Source organism: Pangasianodon hypophthalmus, chromosome 19 (assembly GCF_027358585.1).
Source record: "Pangasianodon hypophthalmus isolate fPanHyp1 chromosome 19, fPanHyp1.pri, whole genome shotgun sequence".
Taxonomy (NCBI): Eukaryota; Metazoa; Chordata; class Actinopteri; order Siluriformes; family Pangasiidae; genus Pangasianodon; species Pangasianodon hypophthalmus.
The window spans coordinates 9,838,603-9,862,724 of NC_069728.1; the positions used below are offsets into that span (position 1 = coordinate 9,838,603).

At 38.5% G+C, this 24,122-nt stretch overlaps 2 protein-coding genes across 5 annotated transcripts in view; both read left to right on the forward strand.

Moving 5' to 3' along the window:
- Positions 1–11,964, forward strand: part of evlb (Enah/Vasp-like b) — a 37,365-nt gene extending 25,401 nt beyond the window's left edge. Inside the window, exons 4-13 of one of the 2 annotated variants that reach the window (XM_026944432.3) lie at positions 6,518–6,581; positions 8,349–8,431; positions 8,609–8,886; positions 9,189–9,283; positions 9,406–9,451; positions 9,623–9,665; positions 10,015–10,075; positions 10,665–10,725; positions 10,832–10,889; positions 11,002–11,962. In XM_026944432.3, coding sequence (XP_026800233.1) covers positions 6,518–6,581; positions 8,349–8,431; positions 8,609–8,886; positions 9,189–9,283; positions 9,406–9,451; positions 9,623–9,665; positions 10,015–10,075; positions 10,665–10,725; positions 10,832–10,889; positions 11,002–11,039 — 827 coding nt within the window. In that variant the 3' untranslated portion in view covers positions 11,040–11,962. Of the gene's footprint in view, positions 1–6,517; positions 6,582–8,348; positions 8,432–8,608; positions 8,887–9,188; positions 9,284–9,405; positions 9,452–9,622; positions 9,666–10,014; positions 10,076–10,664; positions 10,726–10,831; positions 10,890–11,001 lie in introns of both variants that reach the window. The other variant, XM_026944431.3, reaches the window with a different exon arrangement.
- A 250-nt stretch (positions 11,965–12,214) lies between these two features.
- Positions 12,215–22,394, forward strand: yy1b (YY1 transcription factor b). 3 transcript variants are annotated; one of them, XM_026944433.3, is made up of 6 exons: positions 12,218–12,998; positions 16,209–16,371; positions 18,141–18,176; positions 18,404–18,464; positions 18,779–18,937; positions 21,242–22,394. In XM_026944433.3, exons 1-6 carry the CDS (start codon positions 12,413–12,415, stop codon positions 21,422–21,424), a joined length of 1,188 nt encoding a protein of 395 aa, XP_026800234.3. In that variant the 5' UTR covers positions 12,218–12,412; the 3' UTR covers positions 21,425–22,394. The 3 variants fall into 3 exon arrangements, with proteins under 3 accessions (XP_053097942.1, XP_026800234.3, XP_026800235.3); XM_053241967.1 differs by lacking the exon at positions 18,141–18,176 and having other exon boundaries at positions 12,215–12,998; positions 18,377–18,464; XM_026944434.3 differs by lacking the exon at positions 18,141–18,176 and having other exon boundaries at positions 12,219–12,998.
- The last annotated feature ends 1,728 nt before the right edge of the window (positions 22,395–24,122 follow it).

Consider the following 24,122-nt stretch of genomic DNA (forward strand, 5'->3'; position numbering starts at 1 on the left):
TATCAATGTTACAATATTTTCAGAATACAATTGCCTAATTTTGGAAAATGCAGAGCCACACAATTTCTTTTGTGTCTGAAAGCTGACTGGTGCATCTGGAGTGAATAATCAGGAGTGGGAGGAGTCAGAGGTACACACTGATGATATCAGATGGCAGGGATTGGTTAAAAGGACTGTTGTTCCAGGAACAGTTTTAGAAACTGGATGCACTACAAACACAACATAACGCAAAGCATGCATCAGATGTATTATTATTATTATTATTATTATTATTATTATTATACATTTATGTTTCATTTTGGCAGTTTTGCTGAATTCTGGCTGATAACAAACCCAAAGGAGAGAGATCCTTCCACTAAGGATTATGCTTGTGCATGTGTACCTGCACACACAATGCACTACAGTTGAAATTGAGTCTTTTCAGTGACTCGAATAATTTGAGTCTATTCAGTTAAATGATTCATTCAGATTCATTCAATGATTCATTGCATGGCTTGCTCAGATGTGAAGCCTGATCATGCTGCCATCTAAGGCAGACAGTAAACATCTTGAGTTATGTGAAAATAGCTGATCATTGCTATTTTTGTTATTTCATGATATGTTTGTACATCTGTGTAAAAAAAAATTAAAAAGGATTTATTGACTAAAAAAAAAAAAAAGGATTTATTGACTCAAGTGGTACAAATGTAGGTTTAGCATATACCATGTAGTGCAAATACACAATTCACTGATGTTTGAATACTTTGGCAGATAAATAGTACTGGGCCCAATACTGTATGTATAATTGCAGTTTGCAGTTGCAAAGGCAGTCAGAAGCAACTGAACAAAAGAAATGACTCAGTGAATTGTGGTGATTGCTACTGATTTTTTTTCACTGATTCATTCATTCATAGTTAAAGAAAACAGTCAATTGCAAATTAAACATCTCTGCACTGCAATTTACATACATGCACTAAATCCCACTAGGGCTCTTATATAACCACATTGACCTCATATAAACTCTCTTCCTCTTTATCTTTCGAATAGAACAAAAAGCAAATAGAAGAAAGGTGTAAAGTAACGACAAGAGACTTTTAGTGGAGATTTTATATAAGAAAAAAGAATATTAAAAAGGCTTTGCCAAGGATATAGATCTAATGGGATAAGTCTGTGGTGGCTAGAAAACAGCAAACTCTGAAAAGAAGAGCCAAAGGATTAAACCAGGCTGTAATAATGTACTGATGATCACAGAGAATTAGGACTTCTGATAGCAAATAATTACCCAAGCATTTATTCCTGCACCCTGAAGATACTTGATGTCTTTGATATCTGCATCGGAGTGTTCATGGATAATGTTATTTCAGCTGAAGGGATTTTCACTTTTGAGGGCTGTAGAAGATTTGGTGGGTTTTCCAAGTAACACGGATAAACATTTGCAGCAGATGTTGGTCTTATACCTTTTAACCCAGCAAATACTCATGTGCATCTGTGGCTGAGTTCTGAGCAACTCAAGCATTTCTTCTGAGCAGCGATCTGGGCAGAGAGCCTGCATGGCCATGTGGGAATCAGGAGGCCCTCTAATGGTGTTCATTGTGCACTACATCAGGTGGCGTTTACAGACTTATCTCGGAGGAAGCACTTAAACGTTGAGGTTAAATGTAACTGGTAGGGACATAGCATAAGGGTGGCAGTCACTCAGTATGTGTGGTAGCCTGGGAAGATCCTTCACTTAGTGAATAGACATTTTCTACTACTATATAAGGATTTAAAAATCTTAGCTAAAACTACAGGTTTAACTACATGTTTGAAATATGAAATATGAATTCCTGTTGCATATACCTCAGTCAAGGTTCTAGCATTTTAAAGTCTGGTTACCCCAAAAGTTAAAAAGGAGAAATTTAATTTAAAGGTGAATGACACCAACACACACTGGTTGTCTTAAAACAACTGCCATATATTGATTAAATTTGGCATTTAACATGATAAATAAAATATTTTTAAAATATTAAAAAAAATGATGTCTATCTTTATTCATAGACTACAGCTGTTTTTGCAGCTGTGTTCATTAAACTGGTTCATTTTCTATCTAACGTGATCTGTCAAGACAAGTTGAGAATTCAAAATACATTAGGCAAGAAATAAATAAAATAAAATAAAATTTTTGTGGTCAGATCCTTTTGTTTTTTTATTTTTGGATGCTTGCCAGAATTCATTGACATCCAAAAGGTTTTTCCAGGCCACTTCACATATATTCACGCTATATATGGGCCCTACACAGGGCTTACGCCTGAAATTCAGCATTTGATTCATCTTCCAGACATGAATAGTGTGAACTCAATGTAGTGACAATGATAAGAATGAAAGATGCAGAAAGTGTGTATAGGGAGATAAATTAGAATTAGGGCTGCTAAGTTATTAACTGAGAAGGATTTTCCCAGTACAATGCTAATCTTAATTAAACCAAGTGGCAGTGTTGCTCTCCCCTGGGTTCGGTATTAGAGTGAGCCACTCTGCTTTTTCTTTCTCTTGTTGAGACAAAATGACAGAGAGAAATAAAGAGTCTGAAGCAGAATGAGAACAAAGTGCTTCCTCTGTGAGAATAATAAATGCAGTAGAGTGTAATAAGGTCTGGGAAGATAAGAACACGTTACAAGCAGCTTGGTTTTATATCTAGTTTATTCTCTAGGTTACTTAAATTTGTCCTATTAGGCAGAAACAGGACTAAACAGAAAGAGGCCTGAAAATTAGAGGGGAAGAAGTTCATGTTCCTCTCAGTTCGTTGACTGCAAATGAATGAACACCGTAACTGTGTCACACAGCGGTGCGTGATTACAAAGTACACTTTCCTTGGTAATCAACATGGTCTTTCTTTGTCCAGTGAGCTTCATATCTAACAGCTCATTCCCATTTGCTTAAACATAAAAACCATATGCCCCTGCAACATTTTCATTGTGTCTCAATGCACATATCTATGTTGCAGCGCTCTTGTACATAAAGAACTGCTAGGAAAATGGACCACTGCAATATCTGCCACAGTATTCTTTTTTTTTAAAAATAGTTTTAGACTGCCACCAATGTTCAGTCTAAAACCAGTAGTTTAGACTGAACACCAATAAACTTTGATATGCTATGATATTTTATTTTAGTAACACAGTACTATGATGTAAATGCTTTTATCGTCTTATTCCTGGAAAAGTTGTCAGGCCACCAAAAGTACATTGTTCTACCACAAATGAACTGTAGATTTTTGCACTGCTAAGATGACAGTGTGTTCCTGAGAAAGCAACAGCAATTTCTCTACACTGTCCCATTTACACACAAATTTTGAGTCACCCCACACCTTCAGGCATATAGTTGCAGTGCTCTCTGTTGGTTGGGAGGTGTGTGTGGTAGTGCAGGCAGCTGCCTAGGGAGCGTGAGAGAAATACGAGCTGGTCAGGGCTCGCTAGCCGGCTGCTACACTGCAGGTATGGGGTTACCCTGTAGAGAAACAGGAGACCTGCAGGAAGGAGTGTAGAGGGGACAGACAGGAGGAGGAGGAAAGAGAAAGAGAAGGGATGAAGTGCCCGAATACACTATGATCAGCAGCGAGTTGGTCTGTGGGTGTCTGTGTATCTGCCACGGCCGGCTCTTCTTCTTCAAGATGTCCTGTAGGTACTGCTTGCTCTCTGTCTCTCTTCTGTCTTCATCTTTCTAATCGGGATGGTTTAGTGGACTCAGACGTGTGGGAAAGGCTTTAGATCATGTCTAGTTGGTATGTTAACAGGCACATGGGAAGTCAGGAAATGTACTGATACACTGTAAACATATATAGTCACAGAATAAACTAGTTTCAATCATTTCATATGTTGAAAAAAAATAATTATTGGGGTAGAGACAATAAATAGAGCTTTACTGAGTTGAACTGGAATATTCATATCTCTGAGTATGATGCTGATCATACTCATCATATTAATCATACTGAACATGTTCAAGGTTTCTGGCAGAGGAAATTTAAGAAAAGGTAAAACTTTTAACCAGTCATACAGATGAAGATTAAAAATGACCAGGTAGTAATACACTGAATTACATTTCACATGTCACATGTACTAAAATAACTGGAAAATATCCACCATGTGCAGACTATATTGCCCAGTGACCGTGCGTACAGACCAGCCAGAACTCTGTAAGTTCAGACAAGGATACAGGTTAATGTTAAAGGTCACTGTAAACTTGTAATCTCACAACAAACGCTTGATATACAACACCGACAAAGAAACATAATAGCTGCTCACTTTATCTAGAGTTTGTGTTTGTGTTTGTGAATGTTAATAATCACCTAGATATAATACAAATTAAGTCCAGGCCTCATTGCGTTGCGATTTTGTTTTACACTTCTTGGATGATTCCATTTGTGTTACTTGTAATATTTTGCTATATTGTGTCACGTGTATGTCAGGGTTTACCAATGAAAAATGAGTCAAAGTGCTGGTGTCAGGCTCTGAAAGAACAGATCAGGTTCTACTGTGTTTTATTTGTTGGTTTGAAAGCTGACATTTGATCCTGAGGAATGAGTGGCATTCCCTATTACAATGCATCCAGTACAGATAATATTATCTGTTCATAGCTGTCAGTTACCCAGTAGCAATCATTGAGAATCCATCACAGATATTTTATTTCTACTCAAAGATCTTGATATTTCTGTGTATTTTTGTAACCAAGTTGCTGGCACTAGGTGCAGCAAGTATGTAGCAGTAATGAGGTGTATTGCTATCTTTGCCTCTACTGTTCCTTTAGTATTGAAAGAAACCTGAATGCCTGCTTCTTCTAACCAACACTACAATTAAATCCCAAATGTGATTCTGTCAATCTGGCAGAGTAAATCAGCCTTAATTATCTTAAATCAATTGTGGTAACATTCCTATTTTATCAAGACAATAAAATACAGTAATTGCTGATATTTGAATACACAGCCACATTTTTATGGACAAATGCCAATCCACCTTTGTATTTATGTTATTGTTATTGGATTTCTTTTATAGTCCCAGACATGCAGACATGAAACAGGCTGAAGCTTTAATCTCCTGATGAATTTCTGCCAAGCCTAGATCATTATCGTAAAACACAGTGTGACAGCCAGAGGGCACTGCACCGTCTGCAAGACCCTGAAAGAAAACACTAATCTCATTTGGCTCTGTTAGGATACACAACAGGGCCATGAGCATGAAAAACAAAAGCAAATAACCATATAACTAATTACATAGTTATCTCGTCATTCTCTCTCTCTCTCTCTCTATGTATATATATATATATATATATATATATATATATATATATATATATGTGTGTGTGTGTGTGTGTGTGTGTGTGTGTGTATATATATATATATATATATATATATATATATATATATATATATGTATATATATATATATATATATATATATATATATATATATGTATATGTATATATATATATATATATATATATATATATATATATATATATATATATGTGTGTGTGTGTGTGAATGCCAATCAGTTTTTGAACACCCTCTATTTCTATATTTTGTCATTGATTAAATGACAGTTTATATACGGTATATAATGTACTGTCCTGGTAATAGCACAAAATATTTAAGCATTTGACGATAACTGTGCCAGCTACATAATGTTCTAATTTGGTTGGCTGTAAGCCACATTTTTTCCTGCCCTCGACCATTTGCTATTTCCACACATGAAAGCATCTGACATTCAGAATCCACCAATACAGTGGAGTTGTTGATTCCGCTTGTTTATATACACTGTTTATGGGAGGCTGCTTTAACATAAAAGGCCAGCTGATGCATCATTATACACAGATCATCGTGTGGTTCATTGTAAAGTAATGAAAAAACAGACATGGCAGATATATTGCCCTCATTGAGACAAGGAATTTTGTCAGTATAAATGCATTGTCTTGCCTTGGAGTGTTCAAACATTCATGAACTCCCACAAAAGCACACAAGAAGAAGAAAGCACATTGCTGTAAGTAGTGACAGCCAGCCGGTATTTCTACTACTAAAATATCAATGAGGTGTCTATAGATGAAATCTAATCACATATCATTGCGAAAATTCGCTGAGCTGCCAGCGTGCACTAAATTTTTAAAGGATATAAAGAGGAGCTGTTTTGATTAGATATTGCAGTACGTATTGCAATATAACCTCTTTTTATAATTATGCTTATCTTTGGCATATTACAGCCTGGTTAAAAAAAATACCAAAAACATATCACACCAGCTATACCATATCATACTACCATACCAACATGTGCCAAAGATCCAAGGCCAAAGGTCAGGCTCAAATGAAAAATATTAGCTAACCCCTAAACAGTCAGAACTTATTTTTCATTTATTACTACAAAAGCATATTATTTAACAACTGTTATAAATTCAGTCACTATGGTGAAACTAAAAGCAAAGTATGCTGTTATAAAAAGTTATTAAAAGGAATGAAAGCTTAGATTTAAATTTAGATTAAATACTGCAATTATCCTGTTCTCAACCTTCTGTTCTCAGGTCCAGCAGTTCAGCGCCAGGTACAGAACGGCCCCACAGCGGAAGAACTGGAGGTGCAGAGAAGGTAAGGTCCTACTTATTACTGCAGCATAATTATGTGAGGCTCACAACGAGACGTGAGAGTCATGGGTTATGCAAAATAAGAGAGATCATTCTCCCTCATGATTGTTTAACAGGCAGAACATTTTATTTATTCACATTCGGTGGATGATGCAGTCAGACTTAATGAGAAGCACCAGAATAGAAACTGTGGGAGTGAGAGATCTGGAAGATTATACAGAAAGGCCACTTCTTGAAGTCTGAAGATGGAAGAGTGAAAGTGTGGCATATTTTTGCAGTTATCAGGGTCTGCTGTGTCAGAAACTTGCAGGTGGAAAACTTCACATCTCTCTTCTTATCATCTATCCTCATACAGTGCTGGAAAAAATATCGAACATTATCTGTGCAGTGACTTTTGATATAATGTACAAGTTTAGTACTGTAGCAGAAAGACAGCTGTATATAGATGACAAGTACATATCATAAAGAAACCCTTCTGCAAAATGTTATTGACCCAACATGGAAAGTACTGATTCTAACTTCTGCTCCTTGTACTGTTAATGAAAAGGTTCCATCCAGCACCCTAAAGGTTTATTTGGTTCCTCTCTCTAGGGGAACCTTTTATGTTTCTGTGTAGAACCCTATAACTGGGGCTTTGCCTTTCAGAAATCTAGCAAATTCAAAAATTTAGAAAGCTAGCAGCCTTAACCACTCAAAGAAACCTTGGCAAACCCTTTTTCTCAGAGTGTAATGAATATCACTCACAGTATTTTAACTGTATTCATTTCTCAGGGTGGTGTCTATAATAAAATATTTGCATGTCTCAGTTATAAAGGTCTTCCTTTATCAAGGAGCCTGCATGTTTGCATTATACATAGGGACTTTATTTATAGAAACTGCAATTACTGGTATTCTTGCCAGCCAATTTCATCAACCTACAGAATTGCATTCTTTCTTTTGATACACTCTGCAACCTTTTCTTTCTAATGACCTCCTAGTGAACAGATTATGGCTATCATATGAGATATGCCAACTAAATGTAGGAGAAATGCTTGCAAGGCATCCATCATGTGTGCCAGAACATTCTTTTAAACACAAGAAGCCATGTCTGCTGGGAAAACTGCAGAGATGAATATCTGAGTTGTTCTCAAATACAGTTTTTACTTTAAGTAGGAATTTTTTCAAGAGTTGGTGGCACAGTAGTGCAAGCGATAGCATTGCCACCTTACAGCTCCAGGGTCTCGGGTTTGACCCTGAGCTTGGGTTACTCTCTGTGTGGAGTTTCGCATGTTCTCCTTGTGTCTGTGTGGTTACCTCTGGGTCCTTTGGTTTCCTCCCTCCTTCCAAAATGATGCATGTAGGCAGATCGGTTACGCTAAATTGCCCCTAAGTATGAATGTGAGTGTATTGTGCCCTGCAGTGGACTCGCAGCCCATCCAGAGTGTATTTCTGCCTCACGTCCAGTGTTCCCAGGATAGGTTCTGGATCCACCATGACCCTGACTAGGATAAAACAGTTATTGAAGAGGAAAGAATAAATAAATTTTCTCAAGAATTGGAACAGACACATTGCCAATTTGGAGGAAATAAAATCCCAAAGTACCGCGTGTAAAAGAGAAAATTTCTCCAGATCCCCATGTAAAAGTAATTCTGGACAGACCCTAACTCTACACTGCTGAGTGAGAAAGTGTGAGGTCTTATTGCATGACAGTAATTGCATGGTAGTGAGCTGATTGTAATGCTGATTATACACTCTGCTCTCTGACTCTATAAATTGCATGTGTGCTCTGCAGACAGATGGAGATGCAGCAGCAGCAACAGCAGCAGCAGCAAATGCAGGCACATATTGAGAGAGAGCGACGCTCATCCAACTCAGGTAGGAAATGAAGGAGAGAAATATAGATTTAGCATCAACTCTCACATCCTTGCTACGTATGAAACAAATTTGTATAGGGGGAAATCTTATTAATCTTATTGCTGCTGCCTGTCTTTTTATATTCTCTTTATTGTTTTACCCTTGTTAATGTTTCAGCTAGTATCCATTTTTTGGCAGGCTCCCCATTTCAGGGACATCCCGCAGTGCTCTCGGTGGCACCTCCAAGCATAGTGCCACCCGTCATGTCAATTGGAAGCCCATGCCCACCTCCACCTCCTCCTCCTGCACCTCCCGGGCCTCCTCCTCCAGCAGCAGGAGCCCCTCCTCCTCCACCGCCCTTACCTCTGGGTGGAGGTGGGTATGGAGGTCATCATCATCATCATCACGAGGATGCGCACGCACCCACCGGCCTCGCTGCCATGATCGCTGGGGCCAAACTGCGCCGAGTGCAGAGGGTCCGTTTGATCTTTGAACTCTGCAAATTGCAGCGTGTTATGTGACCCACTGCATGGATTAATTTAAAACTAACAATATCACCACTGATACTATTAATACGTTGTCAGCAGAATGCTCAGAATACTTGAAATTCGTGATGCTTGTTAGTGGCTTCTAGTAACATGGAGACTGGAGCTGATGTCAGGTGTATGATCTTAAATGAGCTTGACATTTCTGAAACCCATATGCATGCAGCATGGTGGAGGTGCTGTGTATATAGAGGTGATGCAGTATAACTGGTGACTGCCCCATTTCTTTACAGCCTGACGAGAGTTCAGGAGCCAAAAACGATGCCAATCGGACGAGCGGAGGGAGTGGGGGCCTGATGGAGGAGATGAATGCCCTGCTGGCACGACGGTCAGGAACAATTCAATTCTTAAAGACAGCAAGGTGATTTTTTTTTTTGGAAAGTAGTATTGGAGCTGAGTAATTAGAGCTGTTTTTTTTTTTTTTGGCACTTTGCACTTTGCAATTCATAGACGGAAAGCAGCAAACCAGTCAGAGAAAGATGGAGACTGCCAAAATGTAAGTACTTAAGTGTAGTTTTTTTTTTTTTTTTCAAGCTTGTCGCTTGTGTTTTATATATAATTTTTGTTGTATATTGTTTTATATATAATTAATATGACTTGGTAAGCAGTGAAATGCTTAATTCTGTAGTTGGTAAGAAACATTTCATACAGCTATTCTTTATTACAGGATGATGCAAATTCCTCTCCAATGTCTAGAGGACAGAACGCAGGTATGTATTACGTAACCATGATCTTTTAATGCTGCCTTATGGATTTTTTTTTTCTTTTGTCTTTTAACACCAGGGAGCGCAGATGAAAATGATCCATTTGGCCAAATCTAATGAATAATATATATTGTCCCTGTTCAATAAATAAAATATCCACTGTGACAACATATTCTTCATGCTATAGACTGTTCTAATTTATTCTTGTATAACACAATGTCAAAAGGTAATGATAATATTATTAACTTAGCTGATTCGTGTTAATGATAAATTAATGTGATTTAAAATAATAAGGTGCAAGGGGAGGGATTGCTGCTGTCAAGCAGCCTGTAATTTTTTTTATTCTCACCTGCAGATGGTGCAAAGAAGCCATGGGATCGAGCTAACTCTGCAGAGAGATCATCACTGGTATCAAGGTGAGAGTCTCACAGATCATGGAATATCACCAGCACAAGTAAAAGCTATGCAGTGCTACCAGTACAACTCTATTTGTTTGTAAATCATGGTCTAATGAATAAATAAGTACCAGCTATAATTACATTATTCTGATATAATTATTTTCTTTGACTTCTCTGAATGAATCTGCTAATCAGTGATGATGGTGGAAAAGCTCACTGTTGTCATTAAAAAGCATATTTTACATCAGTTTCACATAATTGCCACAAAAATACAGTATGTTTCAGATGATTTTTACATGCTAAGGGAAAGATGGCTGTAGTGTAATAACTTGTATAGACATTTCATACATGAAATGCAGCTCCACTGTGGAACTAAAGTATGTCGATGAAGTATTTAACCCCTTAATCTCTCAGGTTACTATTCAATTATCTGCAGTAAATCATATTATTCAGTAACTGCTATGAATTATTCAGTAACTAATGTAAAACTAATAAGAAAGTTATGTAGTCATGATAATGATTAATGTATGTCTGGACCCACTTAAACCTTCTGATCATGACTGTGTGTGTGTGTGTTTGTGTGTGTGTGTGTGTGTGGTCTGTTCAGAGTTCGACCTGTGGGCAGTAGCAGTGACACAGACGCCTTAGACTTGGATAGAATGAAACAAGTAAGAGATTAGTCTTGTTAAACTGAGCTATATATTAACTATTGTTACTATGTTTGCTTTGTTTTTTGTTTTTTTTTTAATTTGCTGTTCATTTCTTTCCCCGTAGGAAATCTTGGAAGAAGTTGTTCGTGAATTGCACAAGGTGAAAGATGAAATCATTGATGGTATGTTTAGAGATTTCATGAAAAAATAAAATTATGGTAAAATGAGGCCTTACTTATGCTAAGTGAATCATGAATTAGTAAGTAACTTATGTGTCTTTATTTTCTCTTCCAGCCATTAGACATGAACTTAGTAGAATTAGCACGACATAATCTCCCAGCCTCATGTGACCCCTCTTTTATGAGCCCTGACCCCTGGCAGGAACCGCTGTAGCTGAAGAGGGGACGACACCCAGCAACGTTACCGCCATGTTAAAGCAAATGTATTAGTTTGCTCTAACATGTAGTCTACCTTGTGGTACCCCTCAGATACAAAAACGGATGGAAGACACTTGCACTGACCTCTCTGTTTTCTGGTTTAAATTTATATTTGGCAATGACCTTTTCAAGTCTTTAATGTCTTTATAGGAGTTTGTTCTAGATGTTTTTCCTTTTTTTGGATTGCTTTTATTATTATTATTATTATTATTATTATTATTGGTAGCAGTGTTTATTTAGGTGGTAGTAGGTATTTATTTAGTGATTTAATAATAATAATAATAATAATAATAATAATAATAACCTGAACATTGCCCATGTCCACATGTCAGCCTTTTATATTGTTTGACTTTTATTTTCCTTTGTGTTAAAAAGATTTGTTTCTCACCATGATTTTGTAAAAATGTTTTTTAAACTCCTTTTGGCAACACAGATGTGTAACCACTGACAGGAAGGTGGAACATGACACTGGGGGACAGGAGACAAACTTTCTTTTTGGATATTGCGATCTTACAAAAAAAAAAAAACACTACACCAGAGTATTTGTGATCATGTTGTTAATAAAATGTTTATTGGCTAAAAGGGTACAGTGAGATATGGTTTGTTTTGAAATACCCCCTTTTTTGACTACGTCCTTTCAAGTACATGAAATCAAACTGTGCATAAACTAGGTGATATGATTCATTTGTGAAGGATTTGTACAGGAAACCACTTCAAGCGCGCCCCCTAGAGGCCATACGCCCATTAGCACAATTCCATTTTATACTTAATAAAACTGAAGACCTTTTCAAATGCAAGAGACTGATAAAACATGCATAAGACATCTGAGTGGTTCTTCTGAGGTTTCATGTTTCACTAACTGTACTTTGTAATCGTTTTACAAAATAAAAAAACTCAGAAATAATTAAAAAAAAAATCACTCGATTCAATATATACAATAAATGCATACAAATAATTGAATAAGACATTTATTTATAGGTTTCCTAGTAGATTTGTCGACTTATTGATAGGTTGAATAACATACTGATGCATTTATTTATTTATTTTTGTCATTCTCCATCCGTCATAAATCTGCTGCCAGTGAGCGTTTTTCTCAAATCTCGCGAGATCTGAAACTGGAGTGGAGAAGCGACGTGATCTCATTGCGAGGCGAAGTGGAGTTATTTGTATTATCGAAGAGAAGAGGGAGGGCAGCTATCGTTTCTCTGAGGGGGTGTGTGTTTGTGGGGCAACGAGTGCTGCGTGCGTGCGTGCGTGCGCGCGCGTGTATGTGTGTGTGTGTGTATATGTGTGTATGCAAGCAAGCAAGCAAGCTGGCGGAATTCAACATGGCATCGGGCGAAACGCTGTATATCGAGACAGACGGCTCGGAGATGCCGGCTGAAATAGTGGAACTTCACGAAATAGAAGTGGAGACAATTCCGGTGGAAACGATCGAGACCACGGTGGTCGGGGGCGACGATGATGACGAACACCAGCCCATGATCGCGCTGCAGCCGCTCGTAACAGACGACCCGAGTCAGGTCCACCATCAGGAGGTGATCCTGGTGCAGACCCGGGAGGAGGTGGTCGGCGGGGACGAGTCCGATCTGCGGACAGACGATGGGTTTGAGGACCAGATCCTCATCCCGGTGCCCGCGCCCGGGTCAGAGGAGGAGTACATCGGACAGACTCTGGTCACGGTAGCCGGGAAGAGTTCCGTGGGCCGGATGAAGAAGGGGGGAAGCGGTGGAAAGAAAGCGGGTAAAAAGACGTACCTGAGCGCTAGCGAAGCCACTGGGAGAAAATGGGAGCAAAAACAGGTTCAGATAAAGACGCTGGAAGGCGAATTCTCCGTGACGATGTGGGCGTCGGGTAAGTTTGGCTGTGACAAATTTCTAAGTTTCTCTGGTCGCTGGTTTGTGGAGTAGATACAAAGCGCGGCCTTGCAGGGCGTTGTCTGTTTGCATGCTCTATTTTCTCTGACTGTTCCGGTAGAGTGATGGCAGGAGTTTCTTTCTGAGACTTGTGTGCGCGAACATGCGAAGAGTTAGACTCTTGTGTTTTTGTTTTGAAGGGAAGCCATGTTTTTAAGTGTTGCTGGGCGCCGCCATGTTCCCCGAGTCCAGTATGGCGGCCCGAAAACATGGCGATGGCGCGGCCGAAGGAAGATGGCGGCGTTTGCTGGCGCGAGCGCGCTGCTCGTGTGGAGTGTAGGCCGCTAGTGGGAAGCTAACTTGTTAGCACAGGGTTTAATATCTGCTACAAAAGCTTACTTTACTTTAAGTAGGTCATATTAATGTTATGACACATTTCTGTTGTGATACAGTGATTAAAAACTCGTATTAAGTTAACGGGGTTGTCTGTGAGTCACTTGCATTTCCGTCAACCAGCACTGTATGTAGCTAGCTGGCTAATTAGGATACGTTTCACCTTATATAGCTGGCTAACTAAATTAGCAACAGCAGCTGTTAGCTAGTACTGATTCCCTACATGGTTTGCGATTCGGTCTTGGTAAAAACGCTTTATTCGAACCCTGAGCGATAGAAATTCGTATTACAATACACTTTTCGTTTTGTCTGAACTCTTTAATGCTTATTAACAGTGCCAGTCATGTATACAGCTCTTTACTGTAAGGAATCAGTAACTAAGGCCCTGAGCGACGCTTCGTCCCCTGTGCAACAAAGCGAAAGACTCCTCCGTGTGATCAGACAGATGCATACATGAATCCAGCTTGCCCTGAGGTTAATGCCAACATTCCTGTCCTGTCTTACTAGTTTGCTTGGAGTTTAGCCGTAGCTAATCCCACATGCAAATGCTGTTGGGTTTTATGAAGCAACGCTGCTGAATTATTTTCTATTTCCTCATCCTACATCCTAATCCTACCACAAAGTCCATGCATTATTAACCAACATGCACGACTCTATAAAGTGTGTGTAAACAGTTCAAAGAGAAATACCACCCAAGCTGCCACTATGCCTGGTTACCTGAACGTACACTCGCCGTCCACTTTATTAGGAACACCTGCACAGTCATGTAGCATCAGCACAGTGCATGGAATCATGCAGATTACAGGTCAAGAGCTTCAGTTAATGTTCACATCAAATATCAGAAGGAAGAAAAAATGTGATCTCTGTGTCTTTGATCCTGGCATGGATGTTGGTGCCAAATAGGTTGGTTTGAGTATTTCATAAACTGCTGGGATTTTCAAACACAACAGTCTCTAGAGTTTACACAGAATGGTACAAAAAACATCCTGTGTGTGGAGGGTTTGCAGGCTGAAACACCTTGATGAGAGAGATCAGAGGAGAATGACCAGACTGGTTTGAGCAGACGGGAAGTCTATAGTAACTCAAGTAAGCACACTTTTACAACTGTGGTGAGCAGAAAAGCATTTCAGAACCTGCAACACATCAAACCTTGAGGTGGATGAGCTACAACAGCAGATCACATCAGGGTCCGCTCCTGTCAGCCAAAAAAAAAAAAAGATTCTGAGGCTATCATGGGCACAGAATCACTGAAACAGTACAGTTTCAGACTGGAGAAAGACCAGATGATATATATATTTTTTTTTTTTCCTTTCTTCTTCTTCTTCTTCTAATCTTCAGCTGTCCAGTTTGGGTGAGTCTGTTCCCATGATAACCTCAGATTCCTGTTCTTGGCTGACAGGAGTGGAACCCAATGTGGTCTTTTGTAGCCCATCCACCTCAAGGTTTGATATTTTGTGCATGCTGAGATGCTTTTCTGCTCACCATGGTTGTAGAGAGTGATGGCACCATGAACCAATCTGGTCATTTCCCTTTGACCTCTCTTATCAACAAGGCATTTCTACCCACTGAACTGTCACTCACTTGATGTTTTTTGTTTTGCATACCATTCTGTGTAAACTCTAGAGACTGTTTTGTGTGAAATTCCCAAGAGATAAGCAGTTTATGAAATACACAAACCAGCCCTTCTGGCACCAACATCCATGCCACAGTCAAAATCACAGAGATTGCACCTTTTCTTCATTCTGATGTTTGATGTGAAAATTAACTGAATCTCTTGAACTGTGTCTGCATGATTTTTTGCATTGCTCTGCTGCCACTTGATTAGCTGATTAGATAGCTGCATGAATGTACAGGTGTTCCTAAAAAAAAATGAAAACGACACCCTCTGTGTGCACCATCTCTAACAGTGACAAGTCATGCACAAGGACCACTAATAGTGGACTCAATATTTATGTGCATTGTGCTTTCTTACTCATGCAGAATAATAGGCAAATTCCTGCTATGTGTAATTTACTATGGCGTTACACTATGACACATATTCACAATACTTTTTCTTATTTACCACATGCAGTATTCCACTTCCTTGCTACTTCTCACTTCTCAATGCTTGCACTGATTGCACTGCACCTTGTCAGTTTACTACACACCAGGCACTCAGTTTTGATTCTTGTTTGATTGCACTAATGCAAGTCAGACTTGGTTGTACATTTAGCAAAAAAAAAAAAAAAAAAAAAAAAAGACTCTGATGTATATTCTGCATTTGTTCAATACTACAAAGTTCAACGGTTTTCAGTACCATAAGGTAGCAAACAATTCAGTAGTCTAAATTTCAAGTCTTTATTTACATAGATTAACGCTAGGATGGTGTGACTAGAGACAAGTCAGATTGCACATGCAAATGTCATTTGAATGGGCAGATTGAATGACACCGGATGATAATTGTCCGTCTATGTATGGTCTGTGAATCTGACTTGGTAGCAGTGTCAGTTTATTCTCTTTGAAACAATCAACATGTACAAAAAGCATAAAACATTTTAGAGTTTTTTTAAGCAGTGTGCTGAATGTCAGATGATGACAGGTGTTTTAGTGCTTTTGCAATAGTAATGTTTTGGGCATTGCAATATTAATTTGTATCTGTATCAAAGTGAAAATGATGGTATCGTGACAACTATAATCATTATATCTGTATTAATAAAACAAGCCATAACTAGTTACATTGACATTGCACAATTTATACAAGATTTTCATAATGATTTGTCATATACTTTTGTTTGCTGTTTAGTAATTTGTAGAACATAATGTGCTTCCATTTTAGATGATAAAAAGGACATTGACCATGAAACAGTGGTGGAGGAGCAGATTATTGGAGAGAACTCTCCTCCAGATTACTCTGAATACATGACTGGAAAAAAACTTCCTCCCGGCGGCATCCCGGGTATCGACCTCTCTGACCCCAAACAGCTCGCGGAATTTGCCAGGTGAGACACACACATGCATTTAAGTAACTGATGTTTGAGCTTAGCTACTGTACATGACTTGGCATTTGGTTTTCATACTGAATCACACAAAGAAAGGTCATTTTAACTTTACTGTAGTGTGGTTTTTTGGGTGAGAAGTGACTTGTCAGGCTCCATTGAGCAACATGTAATTTGGGTAATGAGTTGTCTGCTGTTATGGAGATAGAAACATTTGTGTATGATAGTGGTAGTTTAGGTAGTTTCTCAGTCCTGATCCTAGGCGCCATTCTTTGTACGTGGATTAATTTGTAAGTGGTTTGGTTTGTTGCAGATTATTGCGAGTCCTCTAATTAAAGTTTTCTACGTTTTGGTTAATTTGGGCTCTCTTATAAAGAAAAAATGCCCTGAGATTTTTTGAGCCCTTGCTTTGGTGCTCTGGGAGATACCCGAATCCTATGCTTCTCTGCTTTCTTGTCTAAAGTAAAGCGCGCACTTGTCTCAGAAAACCCGGTGTGGCTATAGTAATCATGTTCTTGGATGTGTTTGAAGAACTAAATTAGTCCATTTGGAAAGATCATGTTTATTTTTATCTGCCATGAATCCTCTCATCTTGCATTTGTTAAGTGATGTATAAAGAACTCGGCCTCTGCCTTGCATATTTAGTTGTTCTTCCTGTCCCCAGTCACCTGGTACAACTCATTGGCTAATCAGCAAGCCTGAACCAGACTGAACTGGTTGAATTAGAGAAGGGAAAATGACGTGCAAGATGGGGGTACTCCAAGAACAGAATCGAAAAACACTGACTTAGGTAATAAGGGTCTGTGCTAGTGGGCATGACATTATGAGGTCAAATCCGATGACAGTCACTCCGGGGGTCTCATTTATCAACCATGCATATGCATAGTTTTGTGGGTAAACAGTGCATATGCACATTTCTACACACAGAACATTATCAGTTTCTTCTTGTGCTTGAGGATGTGAGGATATTTTTCACTCCTGACCACAGATATACAGGAAACCATGCTTAGACATGGTCTTCTTATACATTTTGACGTGCTCCATGTCATCAGCAACATGCAGTACCATGAGCAGGCTACCTTTTTAAAGGGAAGCTGTTTACTATATATGGTGATTTGGGGCTTTTCTTTATGCAAATGAGAGTGGTCATGCACAAGCAGAGCAATTTAGAATGTGTGTGATTTATCAACGTCTGTTGTGTACAGCTGTGCGTACGCACGTATGATAAATGCCAATTTTCAACTGGCGCTTCTTGCACACAGATGTAGAACTTGTTCTACGCGTGCTTTGATAAATCAGAGCCCAGGTCCTTAACCGTCCTCAACTGTACAGCTCTTTAGTAAGTTCTTTCCATTGTATGTTCCTAAACACTGTACTTTTTGTTATTTTCTATTATGTGGAGAAAGTGGTCGGTATTGCTATTGAATGTTCTGAGAAATTAGTGTTTGGCTTCTCAGCACATTGACTGGAGAATGCGCTGTGACTTGAAATTAATCACTAGTAATTGCTCTCAGGTTAGGGTTTTTGAAAGGATTTGTAGAAATCTTGTTAGCAGCTAATTACAGATAACTGTAATTAGCTCTGTGTGGAACTCTTAGGCAATCAAGGCTAAAGAAATTAATGCAAAAGATTTTTCCATATGTGCCCTTAGTGCATGAATTGCAGTGAAATAAAATGAAGTCATGTTACAGTAAACAGTGGTTATATTTAAATTATACACATTTTAGTCTACATTTTAATCTACAAGTATTAACTGAGGTCTTTTCTTACAGTAACAATAGCGGCTCTTTGGGTCACACTTCAGTACGGTAAGACATGGACCTGTGACCTGTCAATCATACTGGTGTCAGAGTTTGTGTAATTCTCACTGGGTTTGTAAGGGGCTAAACTCTTTGCTGTTCACAGGGGACACTGATGGTATAACTATTGAAGTTGCACAGCTATTTTGATCATGGTGTCTGTGCTTTGCAACGATGTGTGCACATGAGACACTACATAAAGAGAGAAGTGTTGTGTCTTCTTTCTGTTCTCTCAGAATGAAACCACGAAAGGTCAAAGAGGATGATGCACCCAGAACGATAGCCTGTCCACACAAAGTAAGTGTGTTTGTGATGTATTCACATCCTTCAGCATTATTTACACATCTTTTTTCAGGTGGATTCCCATGAAAGCTAAGAATATATAAACAGCTTCACTGGTCATGCCTGTACCATGCCTTCACAATCCTCTTGTACCACACTGCTGTTGAATTCTCAAGAGGGCTGCTAAGCAAATCACAGGTTTATATTAATATGTTAGTTAATTAATTAATCTTGTTATGATACGTTGCACTTTACAGGTTCTCGGTAGCAAGCTTTTAATTTGTTCTTATTAGTTCCAGTGAGAGTAAACTTGCATCTCTTTCTTTCAGGGATGCACTAAGATGTTCAGGGATAACTCTGCAATGAGGAAGCACCTCCACACCCACGGGCCCCGGGTTCATGTGTGCGCGGAGTGCGGGAAAGCCTTTGTAGAGAGTTCAAAACTCAAGCGCCACCAACTTGTTCACACCGGAGAAAAACCTTTCCAGGTTAGTATACCCCAAGGGTGTCAAACACAAAATCTGCCTTTTTTGTGAGAACCAGAAAGGCCATAAACTAAGACTACTTAAATTATTTAAAAAAAAACAACAACTTTGTTTTAACTTTATTTCATTGTTTCACACCAATAACTGGCTCTGAAATTAGAATAGGATTTTTTTTGGAAAAAGAGGGGCTAACAAACTGGTATAGGTGTATGGACTATTAGGTGATAACATTTATTATACCGATGAATGCATTTTTTTTTAATGAATTTCTTTAGTCACATTTTATTGCCTACCAGCTGCTATGATTAAAAACAGGATTAACCAATCAGGATCAGGGATTTTCCCATTTCTGTTTGAAAGCTACTAGCCAGATAGCTACACTGTAATCACAGGGATCTCATGGTGAGAGCTGGTGCAGTAGTAGGAAAAGAAAAGGAGACAGGATTTATAAGATAAGGTGTAATTTTCCCCAATTTCTATTTTAATAATTTTCAGTGGAACTGAACTGTCATAAAGCTATTTTATGGCAATGGTGTTAAAGTGGCAAGAATGGTTTATGGTATATTGTATATGTGAAAATTATATATATGTCTTAAATGATTAAATAACAGATTGTAAATAACACGTAAATTGTGTGAGCATGTTGCACTTATCAGTTTCATTGTACAGATCATGAAAACAATAATTTTATTTTGTATATTATCTCATCACACCAAAATTAATTCCTGGTCACGGCATTACCAACACCCGACATGTTTCTGAATAGTTTTTTTAGACATGAGATTGACATCAAACACTGCAGTTAGTGCTAAAACGCTGATTAATATCAACACCTGTGAGATGTGAGCCCACATGCTGTGCAGTGGCGATTTCTCCACTACAGATCTGGTGTGAATTCCAGATATAGTAAAAAACTTTGAGTAGTAGTGTACTTTGAGCTGTTGCAATGTTATTTTTTCCCTAAGTTCATGCAGGCCGAATAAAATGTGACAGCGGGCCATATTTAGCCTGTGGGCCTTGTGTGTGACGTGTGGTATAAACACTTGGCCAAACTCAGGCTCAAACTGTGACACAAAGTGCTTTTTCCCCCACTGCACATTTAAAACAAGCACAGGCTTGAACAGGAACCAGTAGAGCATGAGGCTATAGTCTTAGCTAATTTTTCACCAACTGTGATGACAGTAAAACCACCTGCATGAACATATCAGCGTGGAGTCACACCATTTTTGGGTCTAAAATGGAAGTAAATGGAAGAAGTGCTTGGATTTACTTTGTTCCTTTAATCTCATTGATTAATCTGTTTGGTTAACTAGTTTATATTGGCTGAAATGAAGTTACTGGTGAAAAGGTTTATTGATTAAATATTTTTCAATTTTCTCTATGTCCCTATTCAGACTGATTTAATTTCACACAGTGAGGTCGGGTAATGAAGTTTTTACGGGCGTATCTTGGGATTTTAGTCCTGTCTGAATCTGTCATGTCAGTAATTTTTAAGGACTGTGTGTTCCTGTTTCTGGAAAGATTACTTTCTTATACCTCCTACAAGAGGACCAGCAGGAATATTCCCAGGTAATATAAATCCTGCCTGAGTAGACGTAAAGGTAGAAATTGCATTATACCCTGTACAAAAAAAGATTTTGTGCTTTGAGAACCTAGCACAAGTGTAACTTACATGCATGTTATGGGCTTGTAGCCTTGTAATGAAATTTGCATGGCCATAACAAGCAGTTAAAGTTCAAAACAATATCTGAGGTGTACCTGTATAGAACATTTAGTATGAACTTGAAGACACTGCCATCTTCTGTGATTTATGAAGAGATCACTTATCCTGTGTGAATCGATCATAATTACGACTGATATCCTACACCAACATTACTTAACAGCAGTGCTTGAAATAAAAATAAAAAAAAAAAAGTAGCAGTACACTCCTTTTTGGGATGTTAGACTGGTTAAGATTGGATTAAGACACTACACTGCCAATGTTTGAAACAAACATGAAGTGAAAATTTCTTCGTAAAGACGTTATCGGTGCATTAAAATATGAACGTTTGGTACGGGACCGATGCCCAATGGAAATAGCACAGTTCCAGTTTTCTGGTGTTGAAATGTCCAATACTTTTTGCAGTGGAAAAAGAAGCGTACCAAACATTTACCTTGTGTCATACTTGTATACAGTGCAATTGTTACCGGAATAAAGCGGTTACTGAATATGAATGAATGTTTAATTCACATACATAAGCCTGTGCTGATACCATGGAATATGTGGGTAATAGAGAGCTATATTCTATGTTTATCTCTCTTGTCTAGTGCACTTTTGAGGGCTGCGGGAAACGCTTCTCCCTGGACTTTAACCTCCGCACACATGTACGAATTCACACCGGAGACCGCCCATACGTCTGTCCTTTCGATGGCTGCAATAAAAAGTTTGCTCAGTCTACCAATCTCAAGTCGCACATCCTAACACATGCGAAAGCCAAAAACAACCAATGAGCAGCTCTGTTCTGCATTTTTCCTTTTACACCTGAATCCAGCCTCAACGTGACAGCATCTTAAAACACTGGAGGTATGAACTGTGCTCTTCTGTAGTTCTCCTAAGGAGTGCGGAAATGATGACCCAAAGGACTTGGGGTTTAATTACGGCATATTGTAAAAGGCACAAAGTGAAACATTGGGAACCCCTGTATTCTTGAATCAGCCCGCTAAGCGTGTGGCCCTTACTGAGGAGCAGAGCACGGCCGTGTCAGGCCCAGACGCCCGTCCCACTTTGTGATGGCTTACTGCAGCCAGCAGAATGATGGAACTCATGGACACTCATCTGTAGACATTGCTTTTTTCCACAGTAAGGAACAAGAACATTTTCGCAGTCCATTTCTGTTCACTATTACATAAATTTCACCAGTCTGCATAGATATAGCTTTTAATTTTGTATTTTTCCAAGTGTGCATATTGTACACTTATTTTTGGAATGTACTTAGTAATGCAACCTTGTGATTTATTCTTTATCCCTGAGGATTTAAGGTTTTGCTTAGGGTGTGTTCTTGAAAGGGTTGATTATAGTTACTGTAAGACAATACTTCAAAAGTATTTTATGTAAAAAGTTATCTTTTTTTGTTTCATTTTCTCTTTGGTTGTAATCTAACCATTGAATAATCTTGTATACGTGTATTGTATGGCTGTATGAAGATCATGTAGAAATGGACAGCTGTGTGATTTCAAGTGTTTACTGCTTTAAAGCATTCAGTCATCAGTTGCTTTTTCTTTTGTCACATGGTCTCACATGGCAAAGAAACATTACTTCACTTTTAAACCCATATATTGAACCACATCTCACAATAAACCACAATGTGAGAGTTCATTTTTCTTTGTTTGTAATGTATTGTAAAGGCCTAAATCATGAAATATTCTTTGTTAATAATTACATTGTCATGTATTTCAGTCTACAATTAAAAACACAAATGTCTCAGTGTTTTCTCTGTGCTTCATTATATGCCTGTTCGAAGGCAGGCTTTTAAAGTGAACAGTATACTAGTGCACTCCTGCTGAATGTTAGTGCAGATGTATGGAAGTATAATTATCATTTAAAAAGCAGAGCTAAACTGTATGCCATCCTCTTAATGCCTGATCTGGGTTGACTCTGTGTTTTCATATTGACTTGGAACATTTGCTGACCTCTTGTGGTCAAGATATAAAGAGGTGAGTCATGCCCTTGTTTTAGATAATGATTTCCTCATTGTTCCTAAAAAAATTTTTGTCAGTGTGACTGTGACAAGAGATGAGGAACTGCTCTTCATGGAAAGCTGTTTCAGTACCATTGCTTAACTTTGCAGCTTGAGTCTCCTTTGAGCAATATGACTGCTTTTGTATTTTAATATACTATTATTACATTCACAGACATTGATATTTTGATTTCAACATCAAGTCCATCCAGCTCCTCTGATAATAGCCTGAGTCTTATTAATGCACTGTCCATGGTCCTGACCTGCTATGATGATTCATTCACTGATTATATAAAATAACGCATGATACTGAGTGGGTGTTGCGATGGCGCTGTGGGTATCATTGCCGGGATACTGTCTGTGCGGAACTTTGCATGTTCTCCCTGTGTTTATGTGGGTTTCCTTCGGGTTCTCCGGTTTCCTCTCACTGTCCAAAAACATGCAGACAGGAGGATTGGCTATGCTAAAATGCCCATTGATGTGAATGAGTGTGTGAATGTGTGTGTGAATGTGTGTGTGCATGGTGCCCGGCGATGGACTGGCATCCCATCCAGGTGAATTCTCCTCCCTTGCTCCCTGTGTTCCCAGAATAGGCTCTGGATCCACAACAACCCTGACAAGAATAAAGTGGTTACTGAAGATGAACGAATGATTAATAGTCCCTACTAGTGTTTTGTTCTCTTGATTCAAAATGTACAGTCATCCCTATTCATCACTGTTTTTCACAAGCACCCATAATGACTATGTGTTTTTTTTTTTTCTCCAGTGTTTGTTCCCATTACCTGAACGGTACATGTATTAAAACTAGTGGCACTCATGCTATTAATCACGTGCATTTTCAAAAAGCTCATAAAATATTAGCTGTGTGCAAATGACTTACCTGATTGGACTGAAGGATCATTCAGTTATTGAAAGGCACATTTCTATCATCCAACTGTCATCACTACCACAAAATGTCACTGTGATGCTCATGTCCAAAAAGCATTTAAGAGGTTTGATAGAAGTTTGAATATCCAATGTGAGTTTAAATATTTAACTTAATGTTTAAACATTTGTTGTCTATCCCAGAACACAGGATGGGATACAAGTTCATCGCAAGGCACCATGCACACACATACAGTACATTCTCACACTCATTCACACTTAGATGCAATTTAGCATTGCCAATCCACATACCAGCATGTTTTTGGGAGGTGGAAGGACCCCAGAGAACAACAAAACCCTTTGCAGCTTGTTTAAAGCAGGAGTTCTCAAACTTTTTGCAGCCAGGAACCCTTTTAACTGTAAAAAAAAAAAAAAAATTGCAGACACCCTCAGTACAATATTATTTTACATAATTTAATTATTTAAATTTTGTAAAATAACATTTACTATTGGTTATGACTTTTTTTTTACATTTTCTACTCAGAACACATTTTATTAAAATTGGCATTATCAGCCTCATTGTGTATTATTTTATTGGGGTTTTGATT

What these genes read in the sequence shown, in the direction of transcription:
- yy1b (XM_026944433.3), top strand. Translation starts at nt 12,413, where the DNA reads ATGTGTGTGTGTGTGTATATGTGTGTATGCAAGCAAGCAAGCAAGCTG. An exon ending in CGATAGCCTGTCCACACAAA is followed by an intron (nt 18,465 to 18,778) that starts GTAAGTGTGTTT and finishes TCTTTCTTTCAG; the next exon opens with GGATGCACTAAGATGTTCAG. An exon ending in CCGGAGAAAAACCTTTCCAG is followed by an intron (nt 18,938 to 21,241) that starts GTTAGTATACCC and finishes TCTCTTGTCTAG; the next exon opens with TGCACTTTTGAGGGCTGCGG.